Source organism: Misgurnus anguillicaudatus, chromosome 21, assembly GCF_027580225.2.
Source record: "Misgurnus anguillicaudatus chromosome 21, ASM2758022v2, whole genome shotgun sequence".
Taxonomy (NCBI): Eukaryota; Metazoa; Chordata; class Actinopteri; order Cypriniformes; family Cobitidae; genus Misgurnus; species Misgurnus anguillicaudatus.
The window spans coordinates 25,426,444-25,451,816 of record NC_073357.2 but is presented as its reverse complement, the minus strand read 5'-3'; the positions used below and the strand labels follow the sequence as shown (position 1 = coordinate 25,451,816).

Genomic DNA, 25,373 nt, shown 5'->3' with positions numbered 1-25,373 from the left:
TAACTTTGGATAAGCATGGAGTTGTCAGAATTCATATCATAATGACTTTATGATGAGTCAAATCCAGGAAGGATCTAACAAACCCCCGCTGACAGACACCCACATGTTAAACACAAGGCATGTTTCAACAATATTTCATCTGTATGATATTAAAGTGCATGAAATAACAGTAACACTCCACTTAGATGTCGGTCTTTTCTGTCACTTACAGTACACTTTCAGACTTTAAAGGGACTGTAAGTAGGATTTTAACAGTGGCGGCTCGTGACTGCTCTTCCGAGGATGCGCTAATTCATAATATGTGTTCGGATTGTCACGTGTGTGGTTCCTTTTTCCAAAATATGTGTCATGCGTGTGGAGAGAGCCTGTGTGCATCACGTGTTTTGTCAAAATAAGTGCCTGCAGGAGACGCGTCAAAACCGTTTATGATAAAAGAGACGCTTGCGTTCCCTAAATACATGCAAGACACTCCCTTAACAGTAAACTTTGATTAAGCATGAGATTGTGCGAATATCTGGCACACGCGAGCGTCTCCTTTCAAGTTCAAGTTCAAGGCAGCAGGCACTTATTTTGGCATGACACGTGATGCACACACGATCTCTCAAAGCGCAGAACACATATTTTGAAATGACGAACCACACACATGACAAGCTACATACATGTTGTGACGAACTTCGCATCGTGAGCTTCAAAAAAATAAGTCACCAGCCGCCACTGGATTTTAAGTGTTTCAAAATCAAAGTCTTTATTCATAAATATGTCCTCGTTGGTGTCAAGTGACCTCTGCCAGTGATCTGACCTTTCTAAGCTTAGAATTTCTCCTCTTTACTTACATTGAACGGGTAAGTCCAAGGAGGCGTCCATATCATTCCGCCGTATTGATAAACTATAATAGCAGAGAGGGACAAAAAGCACTAGCCTACCTACGCGTTTCCACAACACGTTTACATTCAGAACACGTGAACCAGCTGCAACGGACAAGGAGATCAGTGATTACATAACGGCTACCGTAGTTGCAACACGCACACTGAAAAAAATGATTAATTGAATTTAATACATTTTTTTAACGTAAGTGGTTGCAATCATTTTTTTTAAGCTACATTTAAACAAAAGTTTTATATTTTACTTTACTTTACTAATTTTTTTTGTTTAAATATTTGTTTACATTTTTTATTAAATTCAATTAATAATTTTTTTCAGTACATTTGGAAAGGCGAGGCGCTCGAGAGCACTGTTCGTTTGAATGCAAAATACAATTCCACCACTAGATAGGGGTAAATCCTACTTACTGCCCCTTTAAGGTACAAAAGCTGTACTACCCTTTAAAAAGGTCCTAATATGTACCATTTAAGAACAGATGTGTTTTAATTTGGTACCATTCTGCAGCTTTGAGGTACTAGTCTACTTTTTGAAAGGGTACCGCCCCAACGACAGCTTTTGTATCGTTATTTCTGAAAGTGTAGATACTTGAGGTTTGAACAAAAATATTTGCAGTATGATTTGTGAATTTCTCCTAACAACAAAACATCAGGGGATGTATTCATATACTGCTCAAGCTAAGATGATCTCACTGTCATTAGGACGTTCATGGCAAATTTTTGTTGGACAAAGTCAAAATTTAGGAAGCTTAACTGTGAAGCTTAATTTTCTACAGAAAACAATTAAAAAAATTTACAAACAAAAAAAAGATAAATCAACAACATGTAAAAGTCTACAAGTTGAATTATGAAAAAACAATAAACTGATTATTAAGAGATGAGTAAACAGATAAATGTCTTTAAAGCATATTACAAGTTGAGCAGATGGCAGGAAAGAAAGAAAGAAAGAAAGAAAGAAAGAAAGAAAGGTAAATATATATTTCTCTAATGCCCTCTTGTGTCAATCCATAGCAACTACAGTCCCACTGTTTCCTGCGAGTTGATTGTTCAGTGGCTGACTGCATGGTTTTAGTTTGAGTTTTGCTCAGGGAAAAGGTTGGTCAGGAGTGTAGTTGAAACTTGCATCCAGAAACATTGCCAGTGTGCCCAGTGTTGTGATGATAACAAAGAGCCAGAGGAAGAGACGGTCCAACACCACAGCAATGTACTGCCAGTCATCTGTCATCTGCATACACACAAGCACACAAAAACAATAGTATATGTTTATTTGTTTCAATGTTATGTTGATTATCAATTTATAAATAATGATAGGGATGGTTAGAGAAAGATAGAGATGAAGAGCATTACGTAAGAGCTTTCTGGGTAGATATACAGTAAAAGAAGCCACCGTGCTACCATTAGATGTGTTGTTTTGGATTGTATTGTGATTATATATATAATCATTTCTCAGTCTCTTTATTAGAATACAACCAGAAAATACAGGAAATGTGTATGTAGTATTAAAAATTGTATAAAAGTATAAGCTGAAGTGTTAAATATTTAGGGTAAACTTCCACTTGAGCAATAGCAGGCAGCTGCAGGATCTCTTAAACCTAAATTATAATTTTTAATTCTAATCGAATGACCCCAGGAGACTTAAGTCTCCTCAAAAAAGCTCAATATGTGTTTCGTGTCAAGAGAGGTCACACTAAATACTGACTGATGCCTGAAGAAGACATTTAGTTCTGATTTTTTTTTTATTTTGTAATTCCTGTATTTTCTGTTTTTTTTTAAAGACTGAAAATAAATATGAATAGACATTAAAACTTTGCTAAAACAACAAAGCTGGTATGTAAAAACAGGGAAAAATGTGGAATGTGTGTTTTGAGGATGGATCTGTACACTTTCAAAAATAATGGTACAAGGAGGTTCATCACTGGGGTGGTATCTTTTGTACACATTGGTACCTTAGAGGTACATACGGGTAGGCCTTACTCCAATACATACAGGTATCTGTACCAAAACGATACATATTAGGACCTTTTTAAAAGGTACCGTCCCAGGGACAACTTTTGTACCTTCTTGTACCTTTTTTTCTGAAAGTGTAAAGATCCTTGTATGGTGTATGGCAGTGTTTCCCAGGGGGTTTGGCCCACAGGTGGGCCTCAGCAGATTTCCAAATGGGCCTCAAGATGACTTAAAATGATTAAAAATTGGACAGAACAAGCATTAAAATAAACTAAAACAAGCAAAAATCAAGATTCTTTTTTTGCCATTTTAGTAGCGAATACAACATATATTATTATATATAATAACAACATATAATATTAACATCTGTTAAGTCATTCCAAGCTCTAGTTAATTTTATTTGAAATAAATTGAGTGAGTGGGGGCCTTCAAATATTGTTGTGGGCAACTAGGCCTTGAAGTGAAAAAGGTATATGGTATGCAAGTGTATGGTGTGCACGCTTATGTGTCCAACGACTTACAGTATCATCCACATCTTGTTTTTTCAGTTGTTCAGCCATGTAAGTGATGGCAGAGATGGCAGATTTGAGATTGGGTGGCAGAATGAGACAGTAGTTGTCACTGTTTGAAAATCTTTGTAACTTCACAGTGCTCTCATTATGACTGAAAAACAAATAATAAAAATCATAAACTTACAGTACATTCATACACAAAAAATACTTTGCTGCCTTAAAACTCAAATTAACAAGTCATTTCAACTTACTATTATTTATCTTGACTAGAGATTTGTTGACTAGAAGAGTTGTTATAACTACAGGTGAGTTGTTACAACTTATAAAATTAAGTTGACTTTTCTCAACTATATTTTATAAGTTGTGACAACTTATCTCTGTTGACATGACTTGTAAATCTGAGTTGAATTAACAAAAAAATTTAAGACAGCAAAGTATTTTTTTTACATTGTAGTAGGTATACAGACATATATGTCTTAGGGGTTGATTTCCATTTAAACTAATAGATGTGAACATTTAGGTAATTTAAGGTTAAATTAAATGTGTTTAAAAAACCAATACAAGCTTTATTTTTGTTACTTTTGCCATATACATATTTTCATTTTGCTTTGTGTAAAAAAATGTTTGTTGAACTTGAAAAGTAAGTTACCTGGTTGCCTTATAATTTTGGATTAGTTGGAACAAAAATTTTGAGTCAACTAATATTTTTAAGTTGAACTTTAATAAGTTCAATTTTACGGCAACCAGGTAACTTGTTTAAATTGAACCAACAAATCTTTTTTCACAGCGTAGCCATAAAACCATACCATACCACATGAAATATGGTTAAAATAGCATATTGATTGCGTTTTAAAGGGGACATATCATGAAAATCTGACTTTTTCATGTTTAAGTGCTATAATTGGGTCACCAGTGATTCTACCAACCTAGAAAATGTGAAAAAGATCAACCCAGTAACTTAATTTGGTAAACCATTCTCTGCAAGTATGTGAACAAATAACTAATTGAAATTTAGCTACCCTTGTGATGTCAGAAGGGAATAATACCGTCTCTTAATCTGCACTATCCAATCACGACACTGCCATTTAGTGCATAGATCAGCTTATTTGCATTTAAAAGGACACACACAAAACAGCACATTTTTTCTCACACCTACAAATTGTCAATTTTAACATTATCTATATGGTATTTTGTGTTATGTGGATGAAGGATGAACCCAATGCGGACAGATGTATATGAACCAAAAGACTTTTATTATACAAAACAGAAAATAAAACCCACGAGGAGGCAAAACAACATAAACTGGAAACTTGGTGAACACTAAACTAGACAGGACACAGGACTAAACTGACGACACAAAACTGGATACACTAAACAATAAACTAGACAAAACACTTGATATATAAAACACTAGACTAGACTTGACTGCTACACAGAGTACTCACAGGTATTTGGAAACAATGCACAAGCACAGGACAATGAATACAAGATGATTAAATAGGGGAGCAAATCAAGATGGGAACAGGTGATATAAATCAAACAATAATGAGGAGGATGACAAGGGAGCGGGGTAAAAGAGACAAGACACAGGGAACACGTGGTCTAGTAAACCAATACTAAGACCACGAGAACCCACACAAAACACGGGTCTGTCATGGTTCTGCCACAAGACTAGATTAAACAAAGGACAAGATGCCAGAACCATGACAGAATCCCCCCCTAAAGGAGCGGCTTCCAGACGCTCCCCAGGGGAACACTAGACACGGGACAAGACAGACTGACAGATAGACATACACCAAGAAAACATGACAAATAATATCAAAGGCAGACAAGAATACAATACAAGAGGGTTGGGGTGACATAATAAAAACAACAAACAAGGGAGGGGGGGCGGAGGCAAAACAGTGTTCAGGTGAGGAAGTCCAGGTAGGGTGGAGCTGGGTGGGCAAGGGGTCTTGGGTTCAGTTGTAGTGGAGGGCTTAGGACGAGGAGTCCGGGCAGGCTTGGTGGGGATCTTGGAGGGAACAGGCTTGGTAGGGGAAGTACACTTGATATGGGGTACAAAAGGAGGCACGGCAGGGTTCCAGGGCATGGTAGGTGTAAACAAGGGAGCAGACGGGGGCGAGCCAGGACTCACTGGGTAGGGGAGAGAGTTCAGGGAGGACATGGAGACAGAGGCAGGGGACCAGGCAGACGAACAGGACGACAGTGCAGGGGAGGAAGCAACAGAAGGACCCGGTGAGACAGGGGGCGCTGCGTCCGGCAGCGGAGACGAGACAGGGACCGTGACAGGGGGCGCTGCGTCAGACAGCGGAGACGAGACAGGGACTGTGACAGGGGGCGCCGCGGCCGGCAGCGGAGACGAGACAGGGACCGTGACAGGGGGCGCCGCGTCCGTCAGCGGAGACGAGACAGGGACCGTGACAGGGGGCGCCGCGTCCGGCAGCGGAGACGAGACAGGGACCGTGACAGGGGGCGCCGCGTCCGGCAGCGGAGACGAGACAGGGACCGTGACAGGGGGCGCCGCGTCCGGCAGCGGAGACAAAACAAAGTCCGTGACAGGGGGCGCTGTGGTTGGCTGCGCAGACGGCAGGGGCTGCAGCGGTGGCTGCGCAGACGGCAGGGGCTGCAGCGGTGGCTGCGCAGACGGCAGGGGCTGCAGCGCAGACTGAGGCAGAGGCTGCGCCGGCGAAGTTGACCCCCTCCTCTTCTTTTTCCTTCTCGGGCGTGGCGCAGATACTGTGGCAGATGAGGTGAGGACAGCGGTGGGAGCAGCCGGCTCCGAAGAGGACCCCTCAGACGGCGACTCCCATGATACCCTCCTCTCACGCTTACCATGAAGCGACATAGGTGGGGAGGAGCTCTCAGGAGCGGAAGGAGGAAGACTCGGGTCGCCAAACACAATACCTCCCATGGCTCGATCCTCCGGGATGGCAAACAATGGGATGGGACCAGCGGTTCTGGCTGGCTCCCTCTTAGAATTAACCCCGGGTCCAAAAAGGAGAGGATCGAACCAGGTAGGACCCGGTTCAAGTATGACCGGAAATCTGCGGCCTCTCCTCGCACAGCGACGATACATACTGTCCACTGGGTTCAGTCTTGGCTTGTGCATTCTGTTATGTGGATGAAGGATGAACCCAAATGCGGACAGATGTATATGAACCAAAAGACTTTTATTATACAAAACAGAAAATAAAACCCACGAGGGGGCAAAACAACATAAACTGGAAACTTGGTGAACACTAAACTAGACAGGACACAGGGCTAAACTGACGACACAAAACTGGATACACTAAACAATAAACTAGACAAAACACTTGATATATAAAACACTAGACTAGACTTGACTGCTACACAGAGTACTCACAGGTATTTGGAAACAATGCACAAGCACAGGACAATGAATACAAGAGGATTAAATAGGGGAGCAAATCAAGATGGGAACAGGTGATATAAATCAAACAATAATGAGGAGGATGACAAGGGAGCGGGGTAAAAGAGACAAGACACAGGGAACACGTGGTCTAGTAAACCAATACTAAGATCACGTGAACCCACACAAAACATGGGTCTGTCATGGTTCTGCCACAAGACTAGATTAAACAAAGGACAAGATGGCAGAACCATGACATTTTGAGCTTAAACTTCACATACAGTGGGGAAAATCACATCAGCATTTTATCAGTAAGGGCATTTCTAAGTGGGCTATTGACACAAAATTTCCACCAGATGTAGCCATCAAGAAAAATATTGAATTCATACAAAGAAATCAGAACATTTAAGTATACAAGTTGAGTCATAATAAATAAAGTGAAATGACACAGGGAATAAGTATTGAACACACTTTATTTAATACTTTGTAGAAAAGCCTTTTGTTGGTGATTCCAGCTTCTAGACGCCTTTTGTATGGAGAGATCAGTCGTCTGCACTGCTCAAGAGTGATTCTTTGAAACAACAGCACCTGTTCTGCCCGAGCGGTTCTTGGCTCTTGGAGAACTCTCTTGATTATTCTTTGGACTCCTCGGACAGGGATCTTATATGGAGCACCTGATCGTGGCCGGTTTATGGTGAAGTGATGCTCTTTCCATTTCTGGATAATGGCCCTCACAGTGCTCACATGAACATTCAGCATTTTGGAAATGCGCCTAAAACCATTCCCATAAAAATGTTTTTCAACGATAAGATTTCGAAGATCTTGAGAGTTCTTTGCTTTTACCCATCATGAAGTCTTTCCTGTGTGCCTCCTGAGCAATGAAAAGCCTTTATAGGCACACAATTACTGTAGGACTAAAGCAGCTGATATCAATTAGTACTGATAGGGGGCAGGGTTTCTCTTTCAATACTAACAGATTTTAGGTGATCTCCTGGCTTTCTATGCCATTTTGCACCTTGTTCTCTTCATGTGTTTAATACTTATTCCCTGTGTCATTTCACTTTATTTATTATGACTTAACTTGTATACTTAAATGTTCTAATTTCTTTGTATGAATTCAACTTGATGGATACATCTTGTGTCAATAGCCCACTTAGAAATCCCCTTACTGATAAAAATACTTTTTCTCCCACTGTATGTACTCTGGGGACACCAAATAATTATTTTACATCTTAAAAAAGTCTTGCAAAATGTCCCCTTTAAGGAAGTCCACAGGGCCAAAAGTGCCATTTGTTGAATAAATACTGTACACACATATAGGGTTAATGTGTTGTACTGTACATCTTTGTCTTCCCTCTCATCAATGACAAATAGTTCGGACCTTGAATAGTCCAGCACGTCCCTCACTTCCACTTGCTTTACTGTCGTCATGACAACAAACAAACATGAATAAGGTCATTATTCTGTTACCATCTGGTTCTGTTGTTTATTGCCTATAGCAGTTGATTCTGCCCACAAAAACAGTGGCTTTGTTAAATTCATCAGTGCAACAGCTGTAATGTCAGACTAAGGAAGTCTGTATTGTGTGATCTAGTGTACTGCATACATTGCAGATTTGAACAATATATGTCATTGTGTGGTATAGTACGCCAGTAGCATGGGCGCATTGTGGAGGTCAGTAATGTGTTACGCTGTGCTATAGTAGGAATGAGTCTGTCAGAGTTTGTCTAGAAATGACCTCTCCTCTTTCACATTCCCATTCCCTCAAGAGGAGTTTTTTTTCCAACAGGGATTACACAGAGATCACCCATGGGGCACATGACATGCACAGTCAATGAGACACATACCGATATAGACAAGGTCTCATAATGTATAGCATGCAACATACATCTCCCTACATCTGTGGTGTACAAGCTCCCTTTTGTGTGAAAACATCTGAACATACTGTATAAAAGCCTTCAAATTATTAAATGTAGAGACGTTTTGCATAAACAAACAAATACATGTCAATGAAACATGGATTCAAATCTGCAATATTCACATGGCCTATGCATGCAGAAACACTCCACCTTGCTTTTTATACAGCTGAATAAAAAAATTATTGAACACCTACAACACTGTGGTTGAACATCTGGATTGCTTCATCCAGTATTTGATAAGCCCCATTAAAGCAACAATATAACTGCAACTTTAACATTTTTAGCCTCTTGGTTATAACCCAAATTTAACTCCACCAACCATCACCAGACCCTGTCAGTTCTATTTTCACATTGTATAAAAGTTGTCACTGGGGTGATACCTTTTGGTACCTCTAAGGTACAGGCTGGCACCTTAGAGATACATACTGGTACCTCAAAGGTACATATATGTACCTAAATGTTGAGAACCTTTTTAAAATGTACCGTTCCAGTGAGAAAACGGTACAACTTTTGAGTGCACTTATATCCGTCTGTCACAGATGCATTGTTAGAAATATCAAGAATAAAAGCTGCCCACTGCAAGTGATTTTGCATGTATGGCAATGCCACCCCAATGAAAACATTAGGATTATTATTGCAGTTATATATATTATTGCTGTTGTGGATGCCATGGGGGTGACAATGTCAAACAAAATCCCCAAAAGGCTGCATACAACCTGCGCATTAGCTAAAAATACAGATCCTGGATCCCTGAAGACTGGCGCCATGTCTTCAAGGACTAACAAGCTTTGTAATAAAAGCTTTGGTGGCAGACGATAATCTTAAATCCACCTGTTAGACTATCTAAAGAGGCTGGGCTCACACTGTGGCACCAGAGTAGAGATAGCACAGTGAAAAGGGTGCAAGGACATAGGCCACACTGAAACAGGGAAGAAGAGATGTAGGGGTGTAACAAACAACTCTGTGCCTACAATCCGGTTGTGCGCTTTGGGTTCATTATCACTGACAGATGGAGATTCTGTCGCTGCTACACACACTGAACACTCAAGCAGAGTGGAATGCACACAGTCACGCACACGTGTTTTCAGAGAAAACCCCTCCTCTACCCCCGATGTTACCCTGCTGTTCATGTGTGCATTACACTCTAATGCCCAAACTCAACAAGGGCTTAAGCTCTGGCGACTTTGAAGGGGTGACTGAGCTTAAATAGGCTGAGATCAAATGCCCTTGGATTGAGAGAAGGACCAGTGAGCAAAGAAACTTTCATCATCCCTGAGCCGTGTTTACGAGAGTCAGCTGAAAGCAAGTAATATCGCCAACACCAGTAGATTATGGTACATGCACATTAAACTGTTGCATGTTGATTTGGCATCTCTGCTTGTTTGTGTTTGGGTAAGAGGGGGCTCATGTAGAGCTCAGCTGTACTCAGTCCAATGGTACGCCTTGGATGAAGTTGAAACAAGCTTTTGCAGTCAAACAATTTTAACAAGAATCTCTGCAACTATCAGTCTGTGAATGTTAGACCCGTATTATCATTTCAGTCACTTGTTCATTGATTTTCTTGTGTTGGTTGGTGGGGATGCACACAACCATTTCTGTTAGCATGTGAATGTTAACAACCCCTTACTGTTTATTTAATGGTCCTACCAACTATCTTTGTGGCCCTTCATTGTCTCAGAAGTACAATGCACATGTGTTAAAAAGCTGTTGTAACTATTGGTGTCTATTTAGACCAATTCTCCAATTTTTTACATTACAGAACTGATTGTCTGTGACTTAATAAACATTATCTGGTCTAAATTTTAGCACCATTTTTAATCATAAAAACATTAAAAATGCTGGTTTGTTTAAACTCATGGTTGGGTGGAATATGGACATTGTCTCTGTTATTTTAACCCAAAGGTTGGGGTTGTCCATCATTCTATCATTCAGAAGCTGCTCTCATTCAAAACAAAAAATTATTCTGGTATGACTTATATAATTTGAAATACTTACCTTCCTCCCCATGGCATTACCAGCGCTGGGTTGATCTTTCGGATAAAGTATTCACCCCCAGGTCTGAGACCTTGGTCCAAACATCTTGAAGGTAAGGTTTCTTTGGGTTCTTCCTCCACTGGTTCTTTAGTCTGGGGCCTCAGCATACCCAGATACTGAGGGAGGAAGTTGATGAAAACCTGCAGAATGATGGGCGAGACGATAGGATATTGTATAAATTGATATATACATTTTATCAAGATCACCCTGAATCTGATGGGTTGAAGTTCACCTTTCGCACCCATAGGGGCATGTGGTGCGTATTCGGTGTCCTGTGGTGGAGGTTAAGGACCACCACGCTAAGAATGACTGAGAACGTCACCAGGATCATGGTGAACATGACGTAGTTAACGATAATGGGAATGCCGAGAGAAGTTTCTGGAACCTTGTCCGCCAACAGCAGCATGAAAACAGTGAGAGCGATGAGGACCGAGATGGACAGAGTCATCTTCTCACCTGGGGAGGAATCCAGAAAACAAATTTTACAGGAGAAGAAATCAAAATAATGAAACAAATTCACAACATCACCCAAAGATTAAAAAAGAAATGGAGCAGATGCACTGAAAAAAATGATTCATTGAATTTAATCAATTTTTATAAGGTAAGTGGTTGCAATCAATTTATTTAAGCTACATTTAAACAAAAGTTTTATATTTTATTTTACTTTACTAATCTTTTTTGTTTAAATGTAGCTTAAATAAATTGATTGCAACCACTTACCTTAAAAAAATTGATTAAATTAAATGAATCATTTTTTTCAGTGTGATGACAAAGCAGTGTCTGCATTTACTAAATGGCCACAGTCACCCACCTGCACCAGGAGGCAGATAGAAGACAAATATGGCCAGCACGCTGGTGAGGATGCAGGGCACAATGATGTTAATAATGTAGAACAGAGGTTTTCTCTCGATAATCAGATAGAAAGTGATGTCCTCATACAGGTCATCATCGACGTTCTTTCTGGTGGGCTTATGACAAATCTGCCACTCACCATTCTCTTAGAAAAGACAGAAGATTAATAATAAGAAATAGACAAAGAAGGAAAGATTGTATGTGTGTGTGTGTGTGTGTGTGTGTGTACCTGGTTATTATCACGTTGTGGGGACCAATTGTCCCCACAAAGATAGGAATACCAGTGTTTTTGTGACCTTGTGGGGACATTTTGATGTCCCCATGAGGAAACAAGCTTATAAATCAAACAGAATGATGTTTTTTGAAAATGTGAAGTAGGAGAAGGGTTTCTGTCAGAGGTGGAAAAAGTACTAAAATATTGTACTCAAGTAAAAGTAAAGTTCTTTTAATAATATTTTACTTTAGTAAAAGTAAAGTTACTGGTCTAAAAATCTACTCAAGTAAAAGTAAAAAGTCATTTTAACTTTACTCAGAGTAAAAGTTACTTTTTTTACAGGTGGAGGATTCTAGTACAAAAACGACAAGGGAATATAAATCTCAAACTAGTTGTTTTTAATTGTAGGAACATCTTTACAATTAAAGTGCAATAACAAAAAGTTAATAAAATAAAAAGCTTTTTTAAAGTAAGAAACATTTATGGAATTGTTTAATGATTTTTACATGTGAGTTGTGCACTTTTGAAGGTGGTCAGCAGCTTGTAAATACAATCACTATAGTAAGGTTGTAATTGATGTATTGCTGGTAACATACATTATTTTATTAAACTATATATCTAGTTTAAATGAGCATATGAGATGAGTGCCATGTCTATATACATTTGACACGTTATCTTCTTGCTTCCCTGACCTGGGTACCTGATGTCCTTTATTCTTCTCTCTCTCTCTCTCTCTCTCTCTCTCTCTCTCTCTCTCTCTCTCTCTCTCTCTCTCTTTCTCTCTGCAATGTCTAATGACCTGCGCATTCTCGAGGACGTTTTGAAGTTCTGTTTGACTTGACGCGAAGCTGCTAGACCTCGGAAGATAATGCGCATGGTATTAAAAACGCGTCGTGCAATTTCGTACTTAAGAGCATGAATCCTACCTTTCATAGAAATGAAACACTCGCTTCGCGTCAGTGGAAAGTGGTCGCTTAAATATGACCAGGGGTTTCTTTCATAAGATTTGAACTGAGGCGGGTCTGCATTAGCGCGCGCCTGTCTCGTCCGTCTCCATGGTTCTTTTTGCGCGTTCCCCGGGCCCCGCCCATTTACATCCGTTTCGCGTCTTTATCACTTTGCTTTTTAAAATATTTTTTTACTCAGTAACGGATATGATTTAAAATGTAGCGAAGTACAATACTTTAAATAAAACATACTTAAGTAAAAGTAAAAGTACAGATTTTAAAAACTACTCAAAAAAGTAAAAATACACAAAAAAAACTACTCAATTACAGTAACGTGAGTAAATGTAATTCGTTACTTTCCACCTCTGGTTTCTGTGATGGTTGGGGTTAGGGACTGCGGTAGGTAAGGGGAATAGAATATACAGTTTGTACGGTATAAAATGCATTACGTCTATGGAATGTCCCCACAAAACATGGAAACCAGAATGTGTGTGTGTGTTTTATTTCACTGCTGACTTAGATAAATATAAGTGAATACAGCTTTCGGCACTAGCTATTAGCTACTGGTTTAAAAGGTTATCAGCTAAAAGGTTGGTGTTAAGTACCGGTGAACGCATTCTCATCAATCACAATCTCATGAAGCTCTTTGCCATCTTCATCTAGCCCATACTGAAGGTCCACCTCTGAGGAATCATATGTGTAAGAGCGAAAAACCATTGTGCAATTCTGCCAGTCAAATGGGAAATATGCCACCTACAGGAAAGAGGAAGTGCTGTCAGTTTAAACCACATCAAAAAATATTCAGTGAGTCAAATGTTGAAGTCACTACTGTAAAAGTTAAGTTTAAATCTGTGACATGGTGTTACCGTCAAAAAAGTTTAAAGTCCCCATAAACCCGAAGTCACTATTGACTTTACTTTTTTGTTGGGCATGGCTTGTGTTTTCCAATGTGAATTGATTGGATATAGAGGGTATGCACGTGACGTCACCTTTGGCGAAAGGTGACTGTGGCTACGCCCACTGAGTGGCAAAAAGTCTGAGCGACAGCATTAGCATAGCGTGAAAAATGCATCTAAAATGGGAAAAGAAGTTGTGTGATTGACTGTGCTAACAGATTAAAAAAAAAATTTGGAGCAGCCTTTTTCCAAACACTCAAAGGAGAAGTAAATCAATAGCAGTAGCCATATGTCAGGTATGTAAAATTTTGGGATAAAAATCCTATAAAACTACACCAATGAATACTCTTATTCGGTGTAATTGGAAAGTTTTGTCTGTGAGCCTTCATTAAAAAACATCTATTGAGATGAGCCTTGTGTTCTACAAAGGTGGGATAGTTTAATAGTGTTAGGCAAGACAAACATATATGTCAGGAAAAGCCATGCCGGCCATATGCCAACGTCCACAGACTACTGGTTGTTTGGCAAGTTGTTAGGGTCACTGTTAAGGCCAACTAAATTCAATTTAAGCTGATAATATGAAAACCAGCCATTTTGTTGAATGTTTTGCCACTCAACAGGGCGAGCTCCGACGTGGTCACGTGGAAAAGCGACGCTGTTGCATACCCTCTTACCTTTAATTCAGAAATGAAACTCGCAGTAGACTGACAGTTGGAGGGGGCGGAGTTAATGCATACTCCCGCCCAAGCCGTCTAGCTGACGTCATCAGAGAACGAGGGTGGAAGTGCATTTTCAGATTTGCTAGCAAGTTTATGCATACCTGTATTGAGCATGTGCTGCGGTAGATGGCTGGCGGATACCAAGAGACAGTTCCACTACTGTTCACAAGCACGTTTACATACAGGGCAACATCAAACTGCCCATCATTGCTATTGAACAGAAAGAGAATATCTCATAGTCACATCTCACATCCTTTGCATATGGGATCATAGATCTCTCCGACAACAAACCAAACAGGTATTTGCTTTTATAATAGTTTTTACAAATTTAAACAAATTACACTAAAAAAATGGCTGGGTTATTTTTGACCCATAATGGGTTAATATTGGACACAACACATGCCGGGTTAAAAATTACCAACATGATCTCACAAAGTTCCGTGGGATAGTCACAGAATTTTGTGCTCATTTTTCCGTGGCATTCTCGCGGATCTCCGCATTTTTCCGTGGCCCTGCTGCGGACTGTCTTTTCCGTGGCGTTCTCACGGATTGGTTGCTTAGCTGCTTTTTCCTGTTTTCAAACCATTTTCGCTTCGGTTTAGGGTTGGATTTGGTGTTTGCATTAGTATGTCACTTTAAGTATTGGTTTATACTATTTTTTTCTGATTTATTCTTTTATATTTTCTAAACTTTAAACAATTGTCGCCCGGCGTTGGGGTTAGAGTTGGGTTTGGGTAGGGATGTCATTTCATGTAAATTTAACCCTAAACCAAAGCGAAAATGGTAAGAAAATAGGACAAAACAGTTGAGTAACCAATCCGTGAGAATGCCACGGAAAAAGACAGTCCGTAGCAGGGCCACGGAAAAATGCGGAGATCCGTGAGAATGCCACGGAAAAATGAGCACAAAATTCTGTGACTATTCCACGGAAATTCGTGAGATCAGGTTAAAAATTACCCAATGTTGAGTTGTTTTTATGCAACCATAGGGTATTATAACCAAGCAGTTGGGCTAAAACATCCCAGCATTAGGTCAATTTTAACCCAGCGGTGTGTTCTGTAAAATATTTACCCATTATGGGACAAAAGTAACCCAGACATTTTTAGAGTGTACTACTATTATAATTAAAACACTTATGGTGCATTCACACCAGACGCGAAAGAGGCAGCAAGCGCAAATTTTTGACTTTATGTTAAGTAAATGCAAAGACACAAATAGGCATCCTGCAAATGGCGTGGAACGCACTGCGCGGATGGTGCATTCCGCACGAATTGAGCGCTGCAGCGGGAAATGCGCAAGTAAAAAAATCTGAACTTTGCTGGATATTTGTGCCGCGTTAACCAATCAGGAGCTTGCTATAGTAGTGACGTGATAACAGGAAGCGAGTCGAGTTGCAGAAGCCCATCCCATGATGCAAATTTTCTTGTGAATGTCTCGAATGACTAGAATTTCACACACAGCTTTCACGCGCGAGTGACGCAAGTAAACTCAAGCGTCCAACTATGCGCGAATAGCGAGTTTTTGCCACCTCTATCGCATCTGGTGCGAACGCACAGTTAGGGGAGGTTTCCCGGACAGGGTTTAGGTTAATCCAGGACTGGCCTTATTTATATTAGGTAATTTAAGTTTTTACAAACATACCTTACAAAAACACTACAGGGGCCTCAAGTCCATATTTATAAAAACTGTCTTTGACGTGGAAAAGTGCCTGACCTACATGTCAGGGTCTAAGCAGACGTATAGGCACTTTTGCTTGTCTGAGGTTTTTGGAAAATAAGCCATTCTTGCTGCTCGAAATGGGTTTCAACATTGACAAGCGCTCTTTTATATGTCTATGACATTAATTAGTTTTAAAGGCGGAGATTTGAAAGCTCAGCTGCAAAAAAGTTCAAGATTAGTTGCAATTTATAGATTTCACATCTGAAAGAAAGAGATAAGCGCGTTTTTTTTGCGCGTACATTTGGTTTATGATTCAGACGGACGCATTTTTGATAAATGATTGTAAGATCAAATATAGGATGGTTCCTACGCAGCATTTTATAAACGAGGCCCCAGGTGTGCATCTTAAGACAAAATAATGTCACCGATCTATGTTAAAATTAAACAGGACAATGTGTTTTTAAATTAAAGCAGCTCAAACATTTAGTCTGGGACTAGGATATGTCCTGTCCGTGAAACCGCCCCAATGTGTTATAAAAAATGACCAAAATGAAAACTTCCGTAGCAATCTTTAAAGCACTAAACTCACTTGTTAATAAGGTAGATGTCTGGACGCCACACTTTTATGGGTGGAATTCGTACAACATCAATATTTTCATACTCTTTTGGATCCCATGATAACCTGTAATCAGTCCATTCCTTAAACAGAGAGTGAGAAACGTTAATTAAAACCCAAAACATTAGGTAACACGTCCATAAACTGTGGAAAATAAACAGCGGTTTTGATGGCTAAAATGAATGATCTGCCTCTCACCATATTCATGAATACATTGGTTGTCATCTCCTCATTCTTTTCATTCTATAAAAGAGCAGAGATACTGACATTAGCAAGGGTCATGCTGTCACATAGTCTGTCCTTCCATATGAAAGCTAATGTACTATGCATGGCTTGATGCATCATGACTGGAAAGCGCTCGCTGAAAGAGGATTGACTGCTAATGTTTCTCTAATGCTAAGGAAATGTTGCTGAAGCATTGGCTCGGCGGCCCAGTGGGCACAAAAGAGTCAGCTGGGTCACTGATCTCCAACAGCCTGCTGTGAATGTCAATGAATACAAACGGTGTGAATGATGAGAGAGAGGGGGAAGAATTGCTTTGGATAAAGAGAATGAATAAAGAGAGGATCAAAATATAATCTTGTATTGGAAAGCGTGTGTGCATGTGTGGGTGTGTTATGGGTATCATACCAAGCTGATGAGCTGAACCAAAGTCATTCCCACACGGACCATTACTCTCTGGTTCCAAGTTTGTGCCGGACGCACCTTCAGGTTGTAATCACGAAACAAATATTCCAGAAGTCTCCGTTCAGTTTCAGATGCCCCTAAACACACACAAAGTACATTACATAAAGTTTTATTGTTTTTACATCAAGGTATTTCATGTCCTTACCCAGCCCCTACTACTAAACCTAACCCCCTGTCTACAATATATTAAAATAAAACAGGTTTTTCTACATTAGTGATGACATTTCTCATTTTTTAATAGTGCGGACCTCAACTTATACACACAAACACATACACATGTCACAGGTCGGGGTGGACCCAGATGTTAATGAGGTCACGCCCCTTTTCCACCTAGAGGAGGTTCCCAAAGCCACCCCAATGACCAGACACACAAGGTAAGAATAATATTAAAATACACTTTATTTAATTTATTTAAAAGAATAAATAGGGGAGGGGAAAAGGGGAACTTAAAATAACAGCCTCTTCTGTTTCACTTTCTCTCTTCTGTAGGCAGTACAGGTAAGGTACAGGTAAGTTTCCTCATTCTCTTTCTCTCTCCACAGGCGGCAGGCTGGGACACAAAGATGCAGTTTTTCCAGATGGGTTTTCTCTCACCTCTCCACTTGGGGCCACGTACAGTAAGTACGGTACGAACACAGTTTCTCCTCGTGTCGTTCACTTCTCTCTCTCTCTCTACAGGCGGCGGCTGGGACACAGAGACACAGTTATTCGGGACTGATTTACTCTCACCTCTCCGCTGGATACAACGTACAGTAAGTACGGGATGAACACAGTTTCTCCTCGTGTCGTTCACTCTCTCTCTCTCTTTCTCTACAGGCGGTGGCTAGGACACAAAGACACAGTTATTTGGGACTGGTGTACTCTCACCTCTCCACTGGGGCAACGTACAGTAAGTACGGGATGAACACAGTTTCTTCTCGTGGCGCTCCGCTCGCTCTAATTCTACACGGCACGTTCTTTGTTCCTGACAATCAGAGTTCTTGGATATTTAATTCGGTTAAACAGGGTGGCGGACTTACGACAACTGATTTTCCTCGATGTGTCAGATGGAGTAAACGATTCCAATGTGGTGTCGGGGGCGGACCCTCTCGACGAGCTCGGCGGTTGCAGAGGGGGGAAAATGTCGCGCTGCCCTCTCCTCGCTACCCGTTAGGTGATCGAACACCGGACAGGGGCGCCCCTTTGAAGAGACCTCGGGACAGACGGGATTTGCTACACCTCTCTCTCTGCAACGGTAAGTATTATACAGGTGAAGGTATCAACAACCGTAACCCTTGGTCGTACTCACACAACCGTTAGTACTCCAGCTCTTCACCGCCACTCCTTAGTCCACTCGGATGTCAAGAAAGGAACCGTTCTGGGCACCACACTGTTACTATACACCTGGAGCGTGCTCACAGCATATGCTGAATGGTCACACTGGGACCGGCAGCCTCTTTGTTCTCCCTCGACGAGGCGTACGGAGGCGGGGGCTTTTCTGACGAGACACACAGCAATACACAGCAATACACAGCACCACGTCAAAGTGAAAGTTCCACAGCACAAAGACTCACCCACCGCACTCAAGTGCACACTTAGGACGCCCGCCTTCCTCCACTTCGCCGGGGTCTGTTCGGCGATGGTTAACACGGCCCAGTCTGTGGTTGCGTCGCTATGACTAGCCCCAGCCAATATCCGTCGGCTCACCCACCACGCTAGCTTAGGGGTAGGGCCGTCCTCTTTTCCTTGGAGGTATTTGCTATAAAGACAGGTTAGTATGAAGTGCGTCTTCAAACTCAATATCTATACTCACAACTACTGTAGCTTCGTTCTGATATCCTCCTTCTTGGTTCACACAGGCAAATCGACTTTAGCCATACAAACGGGGCGTCTCTTCTCCCAACAGGGTTACACAGCAAATTCCTATGTCACAAGATCTGTAATGCATGTACACACTCACGCTAACTCCGTTTTCTCTTCTTTGTTTTGTTTCAGTTTCCAGCACTCTCCGTTCATTCTCCAACCCTTAAGGTTTACGAAGTCTGCACAGCCACGCCAGCTTCAGCCTGAGAGAGATAAACAGCCCACAGCAAGTGCACCGGACGAGTACAGCAACTGCACATCAACACTGCACACCAACAACGCCCAAACTAAACCTCTTCGGGGTGCTCCTCTAAATGATCCACGGCCACCTTTCTTTCGCCTCCGGTGGCTCTGTCCTCTTTCCGCTCGCTTCCAGCGATACCCGGATCAACAGAGCCTTCGGGCTCTTCAAAAGGTGCGTGTCTTTACTCTGCCTTTGGCAAAGGAGCTTTCCCCGTGTCAATCGCTGCCCTCTTTGTGTTCCTGCAGAGCTATTTATGTGGCTCATCCTTCCACAGCCTCCAATCACAATCCGCTTCTTAATACTTTACACCTGTGGCTCGTAAAGCCCTGATTGCGTTGCCCTGGAAACCAGGAAGTGAAAGAGTGTGTCGTCGAATGCGACCTGGGCGGAAACCATCTTCGGGCGGAACCAATCTCTGCCGCTTTTGGTTCCGCCCTACAATAGTCACCCTGTGACACACACTCTGAAATTGCTGGTTGTTTTAAAGGTCCCGTACTTCCTGTGTTTTTGAAGCTTTGATTGTGTTTACAGTACGCAATACAACATGTGTTCATGTTTCACGTGTAAAAAAACTAAGTATTTTTCACACAATTTACATATCACTATAGCGCTGTCTTCCTTGTTTTATGAAGTCCCACCTTCAGAAAACATAGAAATACGAGTTCTGATTGTGTAGTTTGTTTAGTGTGTTGTGATTCGACAGCAGCTTAGCTTAGCAGAGCCGTTTGAGCCAGAGCTGGTGACTGACATATTGCTGTGGGAGGAGTTTAGTCAAAAACTGTTTTATTGACGTTATTCAACCGGGAAGTAGAGGGCTGTAGTCCAAACCGGCCGTTCGCTGTAGGCTTTGAAAGTGGACTTCTGTTAAATTAAATATATCGCATGGCAGTGAACTTTAAGCTTTATCATTTTACAGATATTGTTTATGCTCTAACAGCAACATTATACACTAACTAAAGTTTAAAAAATGGTATCAGGAAAAAAGTTTGTTTGAAATAGCTCCATCACTTACTTTGCTCACTCTTTCTTCTCTTTTGTCACAACAATTGTGAACCTGGCCCACAAACGATTTATACATCACCTAAAGCTGAATAAATCAGATTTCCACTGATGTATGGTTTGTTAGGATATGACAATTTTTGGGATTGGAATCTGGAATTAAAATATTGTGAAAATCGCCTTTATAAATGTCCAGATGAATCCCTTAGCAACACCTCTTACTAATGATAAATAATTTTGACGTCCTTTAAAGATGTAACCAATCGCTCCAATGATTCATGGAAAATATTGATAGACAAAACATGTAGCCAATTATATAATGAATTCAACGATCTCTCTGTGACTTTTTTTGTGTGTGTTTGACTTCAGCTGCACTGTTATCTGTTCCGCCCCAGCTTCTTTTTTTTCTTTTGTTTTGTGCGCTCGAGCTTTGTTTACAGGGAGACACACGCTATAAGTTTGAAAAAAAACTTAGCAAACATATCTGAGGAACAGGCGAGCCTCGTTACTGTCACGTGACCAGGGACATGCACAGACATTTTGAGGGGCAGTGGCCCAAGTGAAATAAAGGGCACTTCTCATAAATATGTATTTTTTTTCTTTTTTTAAAAAAAAAAGGATATATATTAACGCAATTCTGACTTCCTTTTAAATTTTTTTTTTTAAAAAGTTAATTAATTTTATCTTCCTCAAACTCACGCAATTGTTTCATTTTCAAAAGATGTCTACAAAATAATCAGTTCACACAGAAACCACAGTAAAGCAGCAATGGAAACCATTACACAATGTGCATGTTTTAAAAACATTAAATTACACATTAATTACAAATTTGTTAAAATGCTTAAAGGAACAGTATGTAAGAATTTTATATCAATTAATCATAAAATGGCCCTGATATGTCACTAGACATTAAGAAATCATTTTCATTTCAAATACTTATATCACTGACAACAGTGGTCTGGCCAGGATATTGTCATTTAAAAAGTGGAGTTGCAGCCCTCAGCTGATGTTTATGTTGTCATGTTGTGTATTGGCCACCCGTTGTGTGATTGCAGTACCAGTTTTAGCCACAATCCTACATACTGTTCCTTTAAAACAAAGGACTGCTGAGTAGTGCTACATGCCAATAAATGCTATATGCTAGCGTTTAGCTGAGGTTCTATTAGATAGCAATTAGTTGTTACTCCAAATCTGTATTTTTGTCTGATAAGGGCTCAAAATATAAGGTCTGTTTACTAATGTGAGCTCCTGGCATGAGCCTCAGAGCAGAGCTCAACATTATTATTCATGACCCTTTCAAATATGGCAAAAAATAGACAATTTCATTCAAATTACAAATTCTAGGGATGTAAATGGACATGTAAAAACGTTTCTGGATAATTTTTGCACTTAATAAAGCCACATACCTTCTATATAATTATCAAAGAACAATTTAACATATTATGACAACACATCCTTTGGCACCTTTAAAGTCGCAATGAAATTGAAATAAAAAAACTATATATATTTGTTTAATATTGTGGTATTATTAACAAATGACTTATCTGTGAGCTTCATTATTTTTAAAAAATTATAGTGTGTGCTCATAATCTTTAATCAAAATGCAAATCTCCTCCCCTCCTCAAAACGATCTCTCTTCACTTCCGGTCATAAGTATGGCAGGTGGGCAGGGTCCGGGATAGGATCGCAGCGATTAGCAATTAGCAACACAACCCAACTTCAAACGATCCAATCAGATCTCGATGGACAAATTCAAATCCAGCCCTGCCTTATTTCATCTCAAAAGCCTTTTCATTTGGATATACGTCACCACGGGGAAAATAAGGCAATTGTTACTTTCGTTTCATGGCGACTTTAATCTTAGGTTTCATATTTATTAGGGTTACACAATGTCAGGAACAACAAATATAGATTTGGCCTATTTTATTTGTATTTTATATTTTACTTTTTTGTGATGTCAGTAAAAATTCAGACTGGGCATGTAAAATACTGAATCATCAGATTTCTTCCCAATCTCCTCCAGCACACATTATAGGCTACTTATTTAACAGCCATTACAAAAAAAAAACGCAAACAAAAAAGCTTACTACTGTAGTTAGCAATTATTCTATTGTTTGTGCTTTATTATTTTATGAGCAGTCTGTTTAAACTACATACACTATACTGATACACGTTTGCAACTCTTCAGGTTAATATGGTATTGCCATGGAAAACAATGTCCCTGAATCGTTATGTGTAACAACGTGTCCCATATTTTGTGCATAAAACTGTTAATATAAGAATGCTTTCTTCCTCACTCTCTTACCGAAAGCTGCCTGCATAATCATGCACGTCGCGTCTTGTTCAAGCTGAGCTTTGGCGCTTCTTACAAGCGCGAATGCAGCATACACGAGTAAAGACTAAACCAATCATAAAGCGTAGTAGGTTAGAGAGGCGGGACTTGGGAAAGGTAAAGCCAATCATATTAGCGATGTGAGTTTTGGAGGCGGGGCTCATCTGTTAACTGTTTGTGTACCACAAATAGCGCTATTTTTCTTTTAATAAGAGTTTAAATCTCATTTAAATGATTCCTGAATGAATTCATGTTAAATTAAATAAGTAATAAGTAAAAAACACAAGAAACAGACAGACATCAGTTGTTATATGAATAAAGATCATATTATTTAAAAAAAATAAAAAGCACCCCAGAAAAAAGGGAACTTTCTCTCCAGGAATAAAAAGGGCAGGTGCTCAAGCCCCCTTTGATGTCTATGTGTGCACGTGCCTGCACGTGACTTCACAATAGAACCGAAAGAGAAGACAATGCTGAATAAAGTCGAAATTCTTGCTATTTTTTGACCAAAATGTATTTTTGATGCTTCAACACATTCTAACTGACCCACTGATGTCACATGGACTACTTTGATGATGTTTTTATTACTTTCTGGACATGGAAACTGTACATAGATTTTCAATGGAGGGGACAGAAAGGTCTCGGACTAAATCTAACGTTAAAACATCTTAAACTGTGTTCTGAAGATGAACGGAGGTCTTTTGAGTTTAGAACGACATCATTAATTACATTATTTTCATTTTTGCGCGAACTATCCTTATTTAGTAGTCACGCTGTTCCCTTTGGGGGCGGGGGCGAAAACACAAGCTGCTTATACAGTATGTAAATATACACGAAGACATTGATGCCCCCCGCTGCACGCTAGAATCTCCGGAAAATCAAGCCGACTTCAACCGCAAAATGTACTTAAATATACACTAAAACTGCTCTCTCAAACATGGAGAGGCTTCTTCGTGATCTCAACTAACATATTCTGCAATAAAATGAAAATCACAAATTTTGAAAAAAAAACTTGGTTTCTCATTATCTCGAAACTTGTGCTGCCGACTTGTGTCACTGGTTTCCGTGACGGTTCACATATATTTACAGGAGGAAATGTACAAAAAAATTGTATGGAACTTTATGATCTTTACTTAATATTGTAATGATTTTTGGAATAAAAAAATTATAATTCTGACCCCCACAATGTATTTTTGGCTATTGCTACAAATATTCCTGTGCAACTTATGACTGGTTATGTGTTCCAGGGTAACAATTTTTGATTTTCTAACAATGGGTTAATTCTCAGGACCTGATCAACATGGAGAGGTCACTGACATTACAGCTTCTTACAGTCCTCTTACAAGGTCAACTATGTGCCATTGTAAACATAATATAGCTCTTACCTTTAGTGTTGCATCACAATTCATGGTAGCAAATAACGTATACACTGGTGACAGACACCTCTTACTGTGATATTCAAAAATAAAATGTAGTTTCTATTTTGGAGGATACAGCAAAATCATTAGTCTCTGTATTCATTTCCTTTGAAATTGCTATAAATTGTTGATCTTTCTTGCTTTTTTTCTTAGTTTATTTCATTATTTCTATGCTTTCATTAGATATTTATTTGATTTCTTTTGAAAAGACACTTTGACAGAAACGTCTTCCAGCACACTGTGATCCTAATATGACCCCACTAAAGGTGACACACACTCCAAACACAATCTACATTACCTGTAAGAATAAGAAGCCAGCAGCTCCACACAATCCAAAGCAGAGTCTTCATTTTGAGCACAATCTTCTTTCTTTTCTATCTTCACACTTTGCCCTCTTCACGTAGCTCCAGCTTCCAAACTCACCTCAACAAGCTCTTGCAAACACTCACTAATACATTAACTCGCATATTCGCATCCAACTGGCACAATGCAATTCTGATAATACCGTTTACAGGTCCTATGGCTGATGCAGTTTCATTATGACATCCTCTCGCATGGTCATGCCATCATTTTTTCTTTTTGTCATGGAGGGTGTTCTGATTTGTGGAATGCAGGCCTGTGATTGGTTGGTAAGCCAGAGAATTATGGGAGGTAGAAAGGAATGTGTATTGACTCTGAAGCCGCCCTGGCAGGCACCTGTTGATGGTGTGTGAGAGTGAGACAGGGTGAGTAACAAACGTTTGTGTGGGGGGCAGTGGGGATATTTTTGGGGAGAACAAAGGAAAGAGGTGGGCATAACTCGTCCTCCACAGTAGGGTAAAAGGACAGGAGCGAACATACACATGCACATTGGTTGCATACTTTCGTGGCGACTTCCTATTCACACTTGTTCTTAATATAGCCAAATTAAATTACCATAGACTAATCTCAATCCTAAAATAACACTTAAATCATTTATAAATATGAATTAAACTCCTGGTAATATTTTTTCCTTGTGGGAATATCCCCATGAGGACAACTTGGAACATGAATTATTTTTTATCATTGAGACTATTCCTGGTGTTACGCAAAGGGCATTTGACAGTTTTTCACTCACTTCTGAGGACAATTTTGTCTCCTCATGGTAGCTTAACTTACAACTACACCCACAAACACCTGACAAAGTGCCTATAGCATAAAAGCACAAACTTCTTTAACTTCAACATACCCTTCTCTTAGTTCAATCTGTCTATCTGTCTTGTGGTAAAAAGACTGCGTGGTGACAAGATCTCAAATAAACAAACAA

At 40.0% G+C, this 25,373-nt stretch overlaps 1 protein-coding gene across 1 annotated transcript; it reads right to left on the bottom strand.

Moving 5' to 3' along the window:
- Positions 1–1,403: 1,403 nt before the first annotated feature.
- On the bottom strand, positions 1,404–25,019 carry chrnb1l (cholinergic receptor, nicotinic, beta 1 (muscle) like). The gene is made up of 11 exons (XM_055198704.2): positions 24,387–25,019; positions 17,197–17,330; positions 16,765–16,809; positions 16,540–16,649; positions 14,393–14,501; positions 13,282–13,429; positions 11,475–11,660; positions 10,896–11,119; positions 10,625–10,803; positions 3,347–3,488; positions 1,404–2,103 (listed from the first exon to the last, which is right to left on the bottom strand). Exons 1-11 carry the CDS (start codon positions 24,436–24,438, stop codon positions 1,963–1,965), a joined length of 1,470 nt encoding a protein of 489 aa, XP_055054679.2. The 5' UTR covers positions 24,439–25,019; the 3' UTR covers positions 1,404–1,962.
- Positions 25,020–25,373: the final 354 nt, after the last annotated feature.

Coding starts and splice junctions, on each gene's coding strand:
- chrnb1l (XM_055198704.2), bottom strand. CDS start 24,438: ATGAAGACTCTGCTTTGGATTGTGTGGAGCTGCTGGCTTCTTATTCTT. Junction 17,331..24,386: donor CTGGCTTCTTATTCTTACAG/GTAATGTAGATT, acceptor GTGTGTGTTTAG/GGGCATCTGAAACTGAACGG. Junction 11,661..13,281: donor TGATGAGAATGCGTTCACCG/GTACTTAACACC, acceptor GTCTTTTCTAAG/AGAATGGTGAGTGGCAGATT.